Source organism: Typopeltis vanoorti, chromosome 3 (assembly GCF_054136105.1).
Source record: "Typopeltis vanoorti isolate ZY-2024b chromosome 3, IOZ_Tvanoo_1.0, whole genome shotgun sequence".
Taxonomy (NCBI): Eukaryota; Metazoa; Arthropoda; class Arachnida; order Uropygi; family Thelyphonidae; genus Typopeltis; species Typopeltis vanoorti.
This window is the reverse complement of record NC_143551.1, coordinates 94,171,377-94,183,471: the sequence shown is the minus strand read 5'-3', so window position 1 is coordinate 94,183,471 and position 12,095 is coordinate 94,171,377. Positions and strand designations below refer to the sequence as shown.

The 12,095-nt window shown below is 35.1% G+C and overlaps 1 protein-coding gene across 4 annotated transcripts in view; it reads right to left on the bottom strand.

Annotated features, from left to right (window-relative positions):
- Nucleotides 1-12,095, bottom strand: part of LOC150108393 (optineurin-like) — a 254,883-nt gene that overhangs the window by 234,340 nt on the left and 8,448 nt on the right. For all 4 annotated transcript variants that reach the window (XM_090415814.1, XM_090415811.1, XM_090415812.1 and 1 more), the window contains exon 2: nt 5,190-5,554. In XM_090415814.1, coding sequence (XP_090271940.1) covers nt 5,190-5,451 — 262 coding nt within the window. In that variant the 5' untranslated portion in view covers nt 5,452-5,554. The remainder of the gene's footprint in view (nt 1-5,189; nt 5,555-12,095) is intronic.

The following is a 12,095-nucleotide window of genomic DNA, read 5'->3' as shown; positions in this document are numbered from 1 at the left end:
GTAGAGAACATCAAAATCGATCATATTCACATAGGAAAGCATGACCGGAAATGCCACCGGAAGGTACTAACAGGGACACAAAGATACAGAAATAACACAAGGCAGTAAGCAGTGTAAAAAACTTTATTGGGCGTAACTGAACAGTTCAATAGTAGTTGGATACATAATATGGTTTCACATCAGGTGCTCAAAGTTATAACCATTAGCAGTGATGCATGCCTGACACTGACAACGCATTGATTGCCATACATTTTCGAAAATACCTGGAGTTTCCCAGATATTAGCAGCAGCAATGGCGATTCCTGCCATGAGGTCCATGTCAAAGGCAACAGGCATTTCATACACCATGGCTTTAAGGGTCCCCCCACAGAAAGAAATTAATGCTCAATAAATCAGGTGAGCGTGGGGACCATGCGACAGATCCACCCAATCCATCGAGCCCCAAAGGACCTGTCCAAATACTGATGCACAGAAATGCCAAAATGGGCTGGAGCCCCCATTGTGTTGGAGCCACATCTGCCAACACACAGTCATTGGAATATTGCTCAGTAAATCTGGCAGAACTTCTTCCAGAAGGATCCAATACTTCTGGGAGTCCAGTCGGGGTGGTAACAGGTATGGGCCGACTGAACAGTCAGTGACGATACCTGCTCATACATTAATGACGAAGCGTTGCTGTGCAACATGTGATTGCACAGCGTGTGCGTTCTCATGTGCCCACACACGAGCATTGTGGTGATTGAAGCCCCCCCCCCCCCCCTTGTGGGAATATGAAGCTTCATCCATGAACAAAACACAAGTTGGAAAATCCGGGTCTACAGCACTTTTCTGCAGAAAAGTGGCACGGCACGAATTTCACATGTCAATGATAATCTTTGACCATCAGTAACTGGACCCGTTGCAGATGAAATGGATGTAAAGACTCAGAGTGCAAAACGCACAATACACTGAATCGAGATACTCCTATAGCAGAGGCAACAGCATGTGTGCTTGTCTCTGGATTATTGTCCATCGCATTAAACACCTCCTCATCCATGGCGGGATTTCGCATCGATCATGGCTGCCCATTATCATGCCTGCAATCCCTGAATGATCCATAGTCACGCAAATTCTGATGCAAATGTGCAAATATTTGGTGATGTGGTACACGTCTGTTTGGGTACCTTTCACAATACATTCGTACAATGGCTCATCCATTGCTGTCAGCTAACCCGTAAATGAGGTGCATGTCTGCCATCTCAGCGTTCGTAAAATGACGCATGTTCTTCGTACGACGCTGAAAGCTTGAACGAGGAAGCCCCAATTGCTCACCTGGAGAGTTGGCAAACAGTGCCACCTATCACTTTCGTGTGGCATTTCTGGTCATGCTTTCCTATGTGAATATGGTTAATTTTGATGTTCTCTACCTCCCATCAAAGGTTGTACGTGGAATTTTGAACCACCCTGTGTATACGTATACATACATATATATATATTTATATATATATATATAAATTCTTAATGACATAAAATGCAAACAAATAATTATCAATAGTAATAAGAAAGGAAAGAAAAACATCAAAAAATGTGTTTTTAAACCAAATATAAAGAAATATATTTTGAGAAAACAAACAAAAAAAAATCTATAAGCCTTCTTTTTCAACTTTCAAAGTACTATTAATGGTTCAAAATCTGCATATTCCATTAATAGGCACAAAATAAGAGGACATGTAGTATTCTGTCTGGCATGCACTTGAGGTTAGTGTTACAAATGACTAGTTACTTCATTATGCCTCTCCAAAAATAAAATGATGCATAAGTGTCCTATCCTCTAATTAGTCACATTCCATTACAATAAAATCATAACTGCTATTGAAGCATACCAGTCATTAAAAACAGATGTTTCTTAATGACAAGCATGCTCCTCTAATAGTGGAATAAGTAGGATAAAAAAATACAGAAACAAAAGTTAAAACATGCTACAAAATTGGCTATAATACCAAAACTCCTCTTCTGATTTTTTTTTAAACTCAACTAAAAAGCCTGGTCTATGTGGAATAAGAGGAAGAATGAATACAGAATGTGCTGAAAATAGACAGGTAACAGAACAGATGTTTTTTTCTTACATGTGTGAAGCATTATTCAAAAAATATAACAAGAGTATAAACCATCAAGGTGGAGATATTGCAGTGTCAGATGGGACAGTAACTGATCTGGGAATAGATGAACTGGAGGTGCTTAACATATTGCAAAATCTTAATGCAAATAAGATCATGGGATCAATCAGCTTATGTATTGAGGCGTTAACATATTTCCTTGCCACCCAACAGGCTGTGGGTTTGAATCCTACCAGGGGCATGGACATTTGTGATTGTCTTTATTTGGGGGATGAATTACTATCCAATATGAGACAACTGTTTTTGCATATTGGAGACATGAAGAGGCTTGATAAAGTTCCGTGTTTGGTCTCCATGGGAGGGTTTTACAACATAAATCAAAAATACAGCAAAATAAATAAATAAATAAATATAAATACAGTCATATCCTGACTTACGCGAATACGGAGTTACGCGGCTTCTTATATGTACGTATTCCCGTCCCACTTCACGCCTCACCACTAGTCGTATCTTTCCGGCGCCGGCTGCATTCGCCAGTGTTGCACATACAGTAAACAAGCACTGACGTGTTTCGTGTGGTCTCCATTCATACATGATTTTTATAGTCTACAAACCTTGCAATTGTTTAATGGTATGTGCTTGATAAAAATTTTATCACATAAAAAATAATAAAGTCGTCCAAAAGAAGCAAGTCCAATTCTTCTACAGCTAGCAAGAAAAGAAAAACATTGATTTGGAAACAAAACTCAACATCATTAAGGATTTTGAAGGCGGAATGAAAATTTGTGAGCTAGCAAAGAAGTTCGATCTACAGGAATCCACAGTAAGAACAATCATAAAAGAAAGGTTAACAGATTTTGAAGGACATACATTCTGACGAGGAATGAATTGCAGCCACAAAGCAAGGAATAAAAAAAATCATTAGTTTGCTATGAAGAAATTTTGCGTGACAAGAAAAAGACATTATGCCGTCAGACGAATCTATTAGATTTTATGAAACTATCGACATCGAAATAACTTTTTTTTTATGTACGAAAAACTACAATTATGATTACATTTCTTAAAAAATATAGGTGTTTTTGTAAACCTTTGGTCCCAATTGTGTGTTTGCATATAATTGGGACCAAAATTATACCCTGAGTTATGCGAATTCGACTTACGCACTTTTTGTTGGTCCCACCTACCGCATAACTTCAGGGTATGACTGTGTATGTGTATATATATATATAGTTCCATTGAGTGTATATATATATATATATATTATATATATATGTAGAAATAGATAAAGAGATATCTCTATGCCAAATTAATAAAAAGAAAAAAATTCCTGGATCACTCACAGTACTAATGAACTATATATAGGTTTGCCACCTTTTGTGAATACTTACATAAAAAGATACTCTATGAGGAGGAAGTAGTAGGTTTTTGAAGCGTGCATAATGATACTGCTGAACTCTGTAAAGGTGAATTACACCATATCACATAGATAGGAAGATGCTGGCAGGCAGATACCAGAGTAGTATATAGTGGAATAGAACCCAGCGGCATGAGGGTGATTAACAATGTGACACAAAACTCTGTACTAGGACCACTTTAAAAATAGGAATGATTTGTGAAGGAATATCCAGTTGTTTGTTGAGAAGACAAAACTGGGGAGGACAATAGTTAATAAACGTGATGCACAGATTTTTCAGGATGATTTAAATAAATTGGCAATATGAGAAAAGGATAATGAGTATAAGTTTAATGTAGCAAAGTATATGGTTAAGCACCTTGGAATGAAAAGAATATGTGCTGTGTATTACACTCACAGTAAAGATCACAGGAAATTAATGAGGCTACGGATCTTGGGGTGGTAGTGGACAGGAAATTAAAATTAGGAGGTCATATTGCAAAAGCAGACAAAATAGCTCAAAGGATTACCTGAATGTTGAAAAACATACTGCCAAGGCCCAGATAAATAGGTTGTTATTCCTCTTTATAAGGCTTTAATAAAGAGGTATTTTCCACCACCTCTTCATCTTTGAAGAGGTGGTGGAAAATCATTATTAAAAATCCTCTTTATGACAGGAAGGAAGAGAACAAGGGTTACTTTGGAAATTGGGTAAGAGTGTGGTTGGCAAAGGGCATGAGGACTATATTTTTTTCTTGGAGAGTGGAATGGGTTGCTTGAGTCACCTGTGAATGTTTTGTTGGTGAATGAGTTGTATGACAGGTATTGTGTAAATGATGAATGGTACAGGCCTTCTGCGATGTATCTTTCACTATATGGAGAATCCTGAGAGAATAATAATAATAATAGTAAGAATTTCAGGAATTCTGACAGTATTTTTTATTAAACTTTATTTTTCTTGTCAGTTATGCAAAAAATTTTTTGGTCAATCAAGCTGAAGATGCTTTTAAACTGTGACATCTATCAAAACTTCTAAACTTGGATCCATAAGAGCCTGGCAGTCCATATAATTTGTGTTGTGGACCCTATGATTGATATCTGATTGATATGATTGAAATTGATAGTTATACAGTTTCAATCCTTAAGTGATCACTTTTTAATGATTTAACTACTAAATAATGGATTTTTATTTGATATTATTATAAGAAATATATTTTATTTTATTATATCCGTGTAGTTAATAACAATACTGCACACTGGTTGGAAAGACAATGTTGGAAGCCTGTCTAGAACAGGAGGAACATACATTTATGAGGACTTTTCAACTGAAAAATCAGTTAGCCACTCTCACACAGAAGTGGTGGTAAAACTTTTATTTCCAAAAACTTGAGCTTCACTCCAACTTATATCAGAGTACTGAGATTTGAGATAAGGTTAATTGCCTTATCATCATCAAAATTGAGTTTATCTAAATGAAAAATTTATGAAAAATAAACCCAAAATGTTTGGATTTATTTTTCTGATATTTGGAAACCCTGTTATAGAGATTCTAGATTATCTAGTCCTTAGTTCACCCACAGTACTAATGGACAATGTTTACAACTTATACAACCTTGTTTATCTGAATACAATAGTAATCAGATAAAAAAATAAACAAATTCAGCAATTACAGTGAAAGCAAAAGAAATGTTACAACATACCTCTCAGTTCTATATTTTCTTTTAGAAGCTCATGAATCCATTGCTGGAGATCTTCTGGTGAAGAATCTGGTGTAGTAGTAGTTATTAAATTCAACTGTAAATCATTTAACTGACCATTGATAGTTTCCACATGAGATTGCGATTGTGGTTGAGAAAGTACCACAAATCCTGGTGCCATATCATTTTGCTCTGGGGAAAAAAGTTTTGGTTCCTGAGATGAATCTTCAGTAGAAGTCATATTGACCATTGCAATGCTTCCCATTCATTAGTTCTATTTGGCACATGAGGCAGCAACTTCCACATACCTTTTACATAATGAATCCTCATCTATAATTTCATGTTCAAATATGAAGCAACTTCTAAATCTGGAGGAGGAAGATAAAACATTTACCAGCTTGGACAAGAAGTTTAAACATGAATTTAATACTGCATAACTTATACAGTACATTAATGTAATGAAATGAGACATAGTAACATTATAGTAACACAGTGTTGAAAATTTTTCCATTTGATTATAATATAAATTAAAGATGCCAAGAAATTATATTCTTGGTTTACAGTAACTTCTTGATTATCTCACACATATCGCTCCTTATCAATGCATGCAAACTTATAGATAGCATGCTCCACAAATTCAGACTGGCAGATGTCTGGATAACTGAGAGGTGGAAGGAGAAGCAAGAAAGGTGGATATTTTTCTGATGGGGGCAAAAGGCAACAAAAATATTCAGCAGTTTTAAAACTTTTTGCATAGTTTTACCTTCAGTCCAGCATCCAATTAACCTTAGAATAAGAATTAGAATAAACAATTAGCTTTTTCAGATCTAATTCTTCATCAACCAGATGGTAGCCAATATTGTTCAATTTTTTGGAAGAAAACTCATATAGGCCATTATATACACACACTGAATCTCATTACTATCCTAGTCAAAAGACTGGAACTATTAAGCCTTTTAGTACATCATGCCCATTCTTTACGTTCTTCAGACAAACTTTTACAGAAAGAATTATGAAATATTAATTCCACCTCTTCATCAATGGTTTTAAGGATTCTTTCATCAAAAGAGCTTTTAAGTTATGGTATCTCTACCTCAGTGGGGCACTCAAATTTTAATCTTGGGGGGGGGGGGGGATTTCAGTAGACGATTTCAGAATACACACTATGCATCGCATATGACCTATGACTGAGCATCTCAAATGATTGCCAATACACGATATCCATGATCTCCTCTGGCCCGGCTTGGGCAAAGGAAGCAGCACTCGGTCTGCCCGAGCACTACTTTGTTCATCTTATGTTCAGAGCAGCTGTGATTCCCGAGAGCTAATAGGGTATTCCCACCTTATGTGACCACTAATTCATAAGTAGTATAGAAATAGAAGACATGACACAACATAAATGAAAAAATAAATTTTAATTAGGAAAATATTTTTGGAAAATTTTCTGGTGCATCTTATTCTAATCATATATCATTATTATTATTATGTGACACCTTCAGGGAATCCAAAGACTCATCAAGGGAGGGCACCTACTCTAAAACTCCCCGTTTCCACCACTCAATCCACCAACTACAATGAACCACAGCTACCATCATCTACACCAGTGGTGTTCAACCTTTTTTACTACGCGAGCTACTTTTCTATAAAAAGTTATTTGGCGATCTACTCTCTTACATAGATCACGTTCCCCCAACCTGATATCTGATTACACACAAATAAACAACTAAAAAAAAAATACACAACTAAAAACTTTATTTGTATTTAAAAAATTATTTATCACTTTTAATTATTTTAATACAACAACAAAAAAAAAAAAAAAAATATATATATATATATATATATATATTGGAATACAATATTTATTTCTCTATTTTGGAAAACCAAAGTTAGAAAAACAACAGATTGATTACAAACTCACAAGTTACAGGAAATGCTGGCTGATTAAAAAAAAGTTAATGTGAAATTTGGCATTGTTTGGACCTCGCAATATTTTCATAGTCAAGTTGATATGAAGAAATGGCCAATCGCAGACAATCATCCAAATGATCATTTGTAATTTGGTTTCTTAATTGATTTTTTATGATGGTCATATTTGAAAAAGCGGATTCTGACAAGTATGTCGATCCGAAACATGACAGAATTTTTCGCGCAATATCAGTTAATACTGGGAATTATACATGTGCATACTTCCAAATGGCTTCATTGTTTATTGATTTTAAATGTAAACTATTCTGAATGTTTATTATCTCAAGTTCTACTTCAGCTTGGTCAAACAGACGACTAATTTTATTTGAAATTTCTGTGATTCAAGTTTTCTTGAAATGGATTATTGATAAAAGATACAATCATTTCAGTTTTATTAAAATCTTTAAATCTTGAATTTATTTCTTCCTCAACTAATTCTATTTTACGAATAAATTCTTTTAAATCATAGCGAAGCATTTCTTGAATTTGTTCAAAAAATTTTAATATGGGAGATGTCTAAATTCGCAGTCATTTATATTTTTCTTTAATAAAAGTTTCCAACAATACTTACTTTTAAGTGAACTTAACATGTCAATTAAATTTTTATCTCTACCTTGTAACTCTAAATTTAAATTGCTTAATTTCGTACAGAAATCTACTAAAAATGATAAGTGTAACAACCATTTTTTATCACTCAATTGTGGATAAATATCTCCTTTTTCATCAAGAAAAATTTTTATATCGTTAATACAAGAAATCTTTCTAAAAATTGACTTCTGCTGGGCCAGCGAACATTATTGTGCAACAGAAGTTGCCTATCATCGTCTGCCTGTAATTTAAATAACCGCCATTGCAGGGCTTTTTCTCGAGCAGAATTTACAATTTTAAATGTAATATCCAAAACATCTTTCATGTTTAATCTTTTACTACACGTACTTGTTGGTGAATAATACAGTGGTACATTAAAAAATCTGGATATTTGTCATCGTTTTTACATAATGAAATGAAGCCTGATTTATTACCTATCATTGCAGGAGCACCATCAGTAGTAACAGATACAAGTTTAAAAAGCGGAAGTTTGTGTTATTTCACAAATTCATCGATGCCGAAAAAATGTCTTCTCCCCTAGTCCTTCACAATAATGGTATAATTTTCAAAAGTTCTTCTTTACTTGAATAATCTTGAAATACCATGCGAATAAATACCATTAACTGAGCAATATCAGTGAAGTCGTTTGATTCATCAAATTGTAATGAAAACGCAACACACTGGTGAATGTCTGACATTAACCTGGCCTGGAAACTTTTCTCCAGCAATTGGAACTCTTCCTTTCAGCAATTTGAAACCTTGTCTGCGGCCTAGAAGTAGTCTCTCTCTAGCGACGTCTCGAACCGAGAAGCTCCTTTCTGGAAGCGGGAAACTCCTCTCTCAAGCAACATTGATCCGGGCAGCCTCTCTGTCGGCAACTCTTGACCAGGGGGTCTCCTCTCTGACAGCAATTCTGGAACCGGGACCCCCTTCTGCTTGCTTCAGTCCCTTTTTATTAGGCCTCCTCTGAGACCTCGTATGAAGTTTGGCAAACCCCCAAAGAATCAGTATGAGTCTTTCATCTTAAGTTTCAAGTTCGGCATGCCTTTTGTTCTTCTCCACTTTCTTTTGATTGTAAGTTGCTGGCCATCGGAAAGTTGTTTGAACTCTTTCTGACTGACTTCGGAGATGTTTACACTTAGAGCCTGCAAGCCTTTCTCATACATACAAGTTTCAATAACAATCTTTCTAATGCCGCCATGTACAGCTTCAGCGATAAAAATATTGCCTTTGTTTTTAACACTCTAACATATTCTTATTAAAGCAGTATATACAGTTAGCTTCAAAAGAGTTATTTACAAAAACATCTAATATAAACTATACCGAGACAAACAAAGTTTATTTTTTTATAATATTCGCATGGGACTTAACCTAAGTAAAAAATCAATGTAACATGCTTTGGAATATTTAAGCTACAATCGAGTTTTTACACTTTGCTTATAATCGTATTCACTTGGCTCGCTGTTTCACTTCCACTAATCCAAATTAATTCATTTACCCGGACTTATAAGAAAATTACTGATTTGACAATTTTAACGAAAAATAAATAAACAATAGCAATACACTTAAAGCGAATTAAAAATAATACAAAATAATGATAAATAAAATATTATGTTTTCAGTTTTAATTAAATTTGTACATAAGTAGGAATACACAAGAGATCAACCAAAAATCAGTCGATCACGATCGACGGGTTGAACAACCCTGATCTACACCAACGCCATCTACCACCAACCACCACCACCACTAGTATTTTCACGGACAATCACAAAAATCCATGCTCACGGCAGGATTTGAACCCGCAGCATTTTGGCTGGAGAGCAGATACACTAACCACTTGGCCAACTAGGCTGAGGGAGGGCACCTATTCTACAACTTCCTGTCTCCACCAACTCGGTTTGAAGTAAAGAAATACTGATAAGCCTAATTAAAATTTAAAAAAAACAAAAAAAACACAATAATACAATTAAGTAATAGCTAATAATACTGTTTCCTCAGTTTTTGCTTTGTACTGTTTTTATGTATAACATCACAAGACTCTCAGTGTTTTAAATTTGCCCACTATTCTAGTTCTACCTTGTATTCTATTACCTAATGCCACTGAAGATGATTTATAATTTTCAGATCAAAATATATGGCTTTTTATTAAATTATATTTATTCTTTTCTTGCATTATCACGTGATTTTAAGAAACATTATGGTACAAGTATCCTTAAGGAAATAATTAACATAAATGGAAATGCTAATTGATATAATATCAAAAATGAAGAAAATATGAAGACAAAATGCATAACAGTCCTTGATCCACTGTTATTCAATCTGTGCATTAATGATATTGGGACGGATTTGACAGTTTGACAGATGACATTCAGCTATTTGCTTATGATACAAAGATAGGTAGGAAATCAGGAATGCTGCTGATATGCAGTACTTGTAGAAAGATTTGAATAGACTGGAATTGTGCGCATGAGGAAAATGGATGTCAAATCAATGTCAGTAAATGTAAAGTCATGCACTTTGGTGTGATTAGATGTCCAATGGCATATTATATTGGTGGGATTATGACAGAAGAAACTGATCAGGCTAGAGATCTTGGAGTGTTAGTAGACAGCACGTTGAAGTTCAGGGGCCATGTATCAAAGATTGTAAATACAACTCATTTTGCCTCTTTACAAGGCATTGATAAGACCTCATCTGGACTATTTTGCGCAAGTCTGGCCTCCTGGTTTCCGTTGTGATTCTGATATAGTTGAGAGAGTGCAAAGAAGAGTGTTAGAAATGATATCAGGATTGTGGAATACTGATTATGAAGACAGATTGAGATTTGTAGACTGCAGACACAAGCAAACAGGAGAAAGAGGTTTGATATGATTGAGACTTACAAACTTCTGAAAGGGTCATACAGGATTATTATTACCACCCCAAGACCTCATGGAGTCAAAGACTCATGTGGAAGGTCCTTTTATCACACACATAGCTCATCATACTGTGTTTTAAACACATTCAAACTCTTTGCAGACACCACATTCTCAGGCAAGGCATTCCAATCATTCACAACTCTGCATGATTTCAGTTGATGGAATTTTTTCAATTTATGGAGAGTGGAAAAAAAGGACAAGACGGCATCCTTAGAAGCTGAGAATGAATGCTGCTAAGAAGGTGGTGAGGGCTAGATTTTTCTCTCATAGGGTGGTGCATGTTTGGAATGGACTGCCAATGGATATAGTGTATGAAAGCAATGTGAATGGTATCAAGAATAAGTATGAAAGCTGGTGCATGTAGTATGTATCCTCCTTCGAGTTCTCTCTTAATAATATTAAAGCAGAAAATACAATGTTCAATCCCTCCTATACCTGAGAGAAACACAGAAAACAAACTGGAATAAAATAATAATAATGACAAATAAATAATGTGTGTGTGCGTGTATTACTCACTGTGGAGACGAAATCCTTCAATTCACCAATCACAGAAAAAAAAACGAATGCTTTAATAATGTATTATAAAGAAGCTATCAAGAAATATAATGAAAGGAGGTTAAAAATATCTGGATCTGGAGCCATCACCATTTTCTGGTGATGGCTCCAGATCCATCACCAGAAAATTCAAAAAAGCTGTAGGACCTGCAGAAATTTAACTAGTAAAATACCACATCAAGAAAAAAAGATGTCAGAGAAGAAATTAAAAATAATTCAAGTAACTCAGGTTCTTCAGATGCAGTGAGATACTTAAAAAAGGATATAAATCAGAAACTTAAACAATAGCAACCAAGGAGATTTACTTACCTAAGAGAAAAAAAAAAAAAATGTTAAGGAATTCAGGCAGTGTTTTTAGACACATGGTAAGTAAATCATGACCACCACTGCCATCAGATGAAAACCACACACTACAGGTACAATGTTTAGATATTGTGGAATCCACAACTGAGGGACCATCTATGACTGAAATGAAAAATGTTATAAAAGCATTTAAAACAATAAGCAGCTGGTGAAAATAAAATTGCAGCAGAACTAACAATTGGAACTCATTCAAGCTAGTATGGCAAAAAGATGAAATGCCAAATGACTGGAATACAGCCATACTGTGGGCAGTTTTTTTTTTTTTTTAAGAGGTTCCACAAACTATAGAGGTATCTCCTTGGAAACTTGCCACAAAATGCTATCTACACTATTCTGGAAAAGTCAACAAATGATCATATTTTTGAGCTGTGAAAATTGTTAGAAAAACATTATGAGTTTGATAAAGAATTACATCTAGTATTTGTCAACTATAAACAAGTGTGACCTGGCTGACCAAGCATTTAGCATGTCTGTGCTCCAACCAACAGGCTATGAGTTTGAATCCTGCTGTGGGCACGGA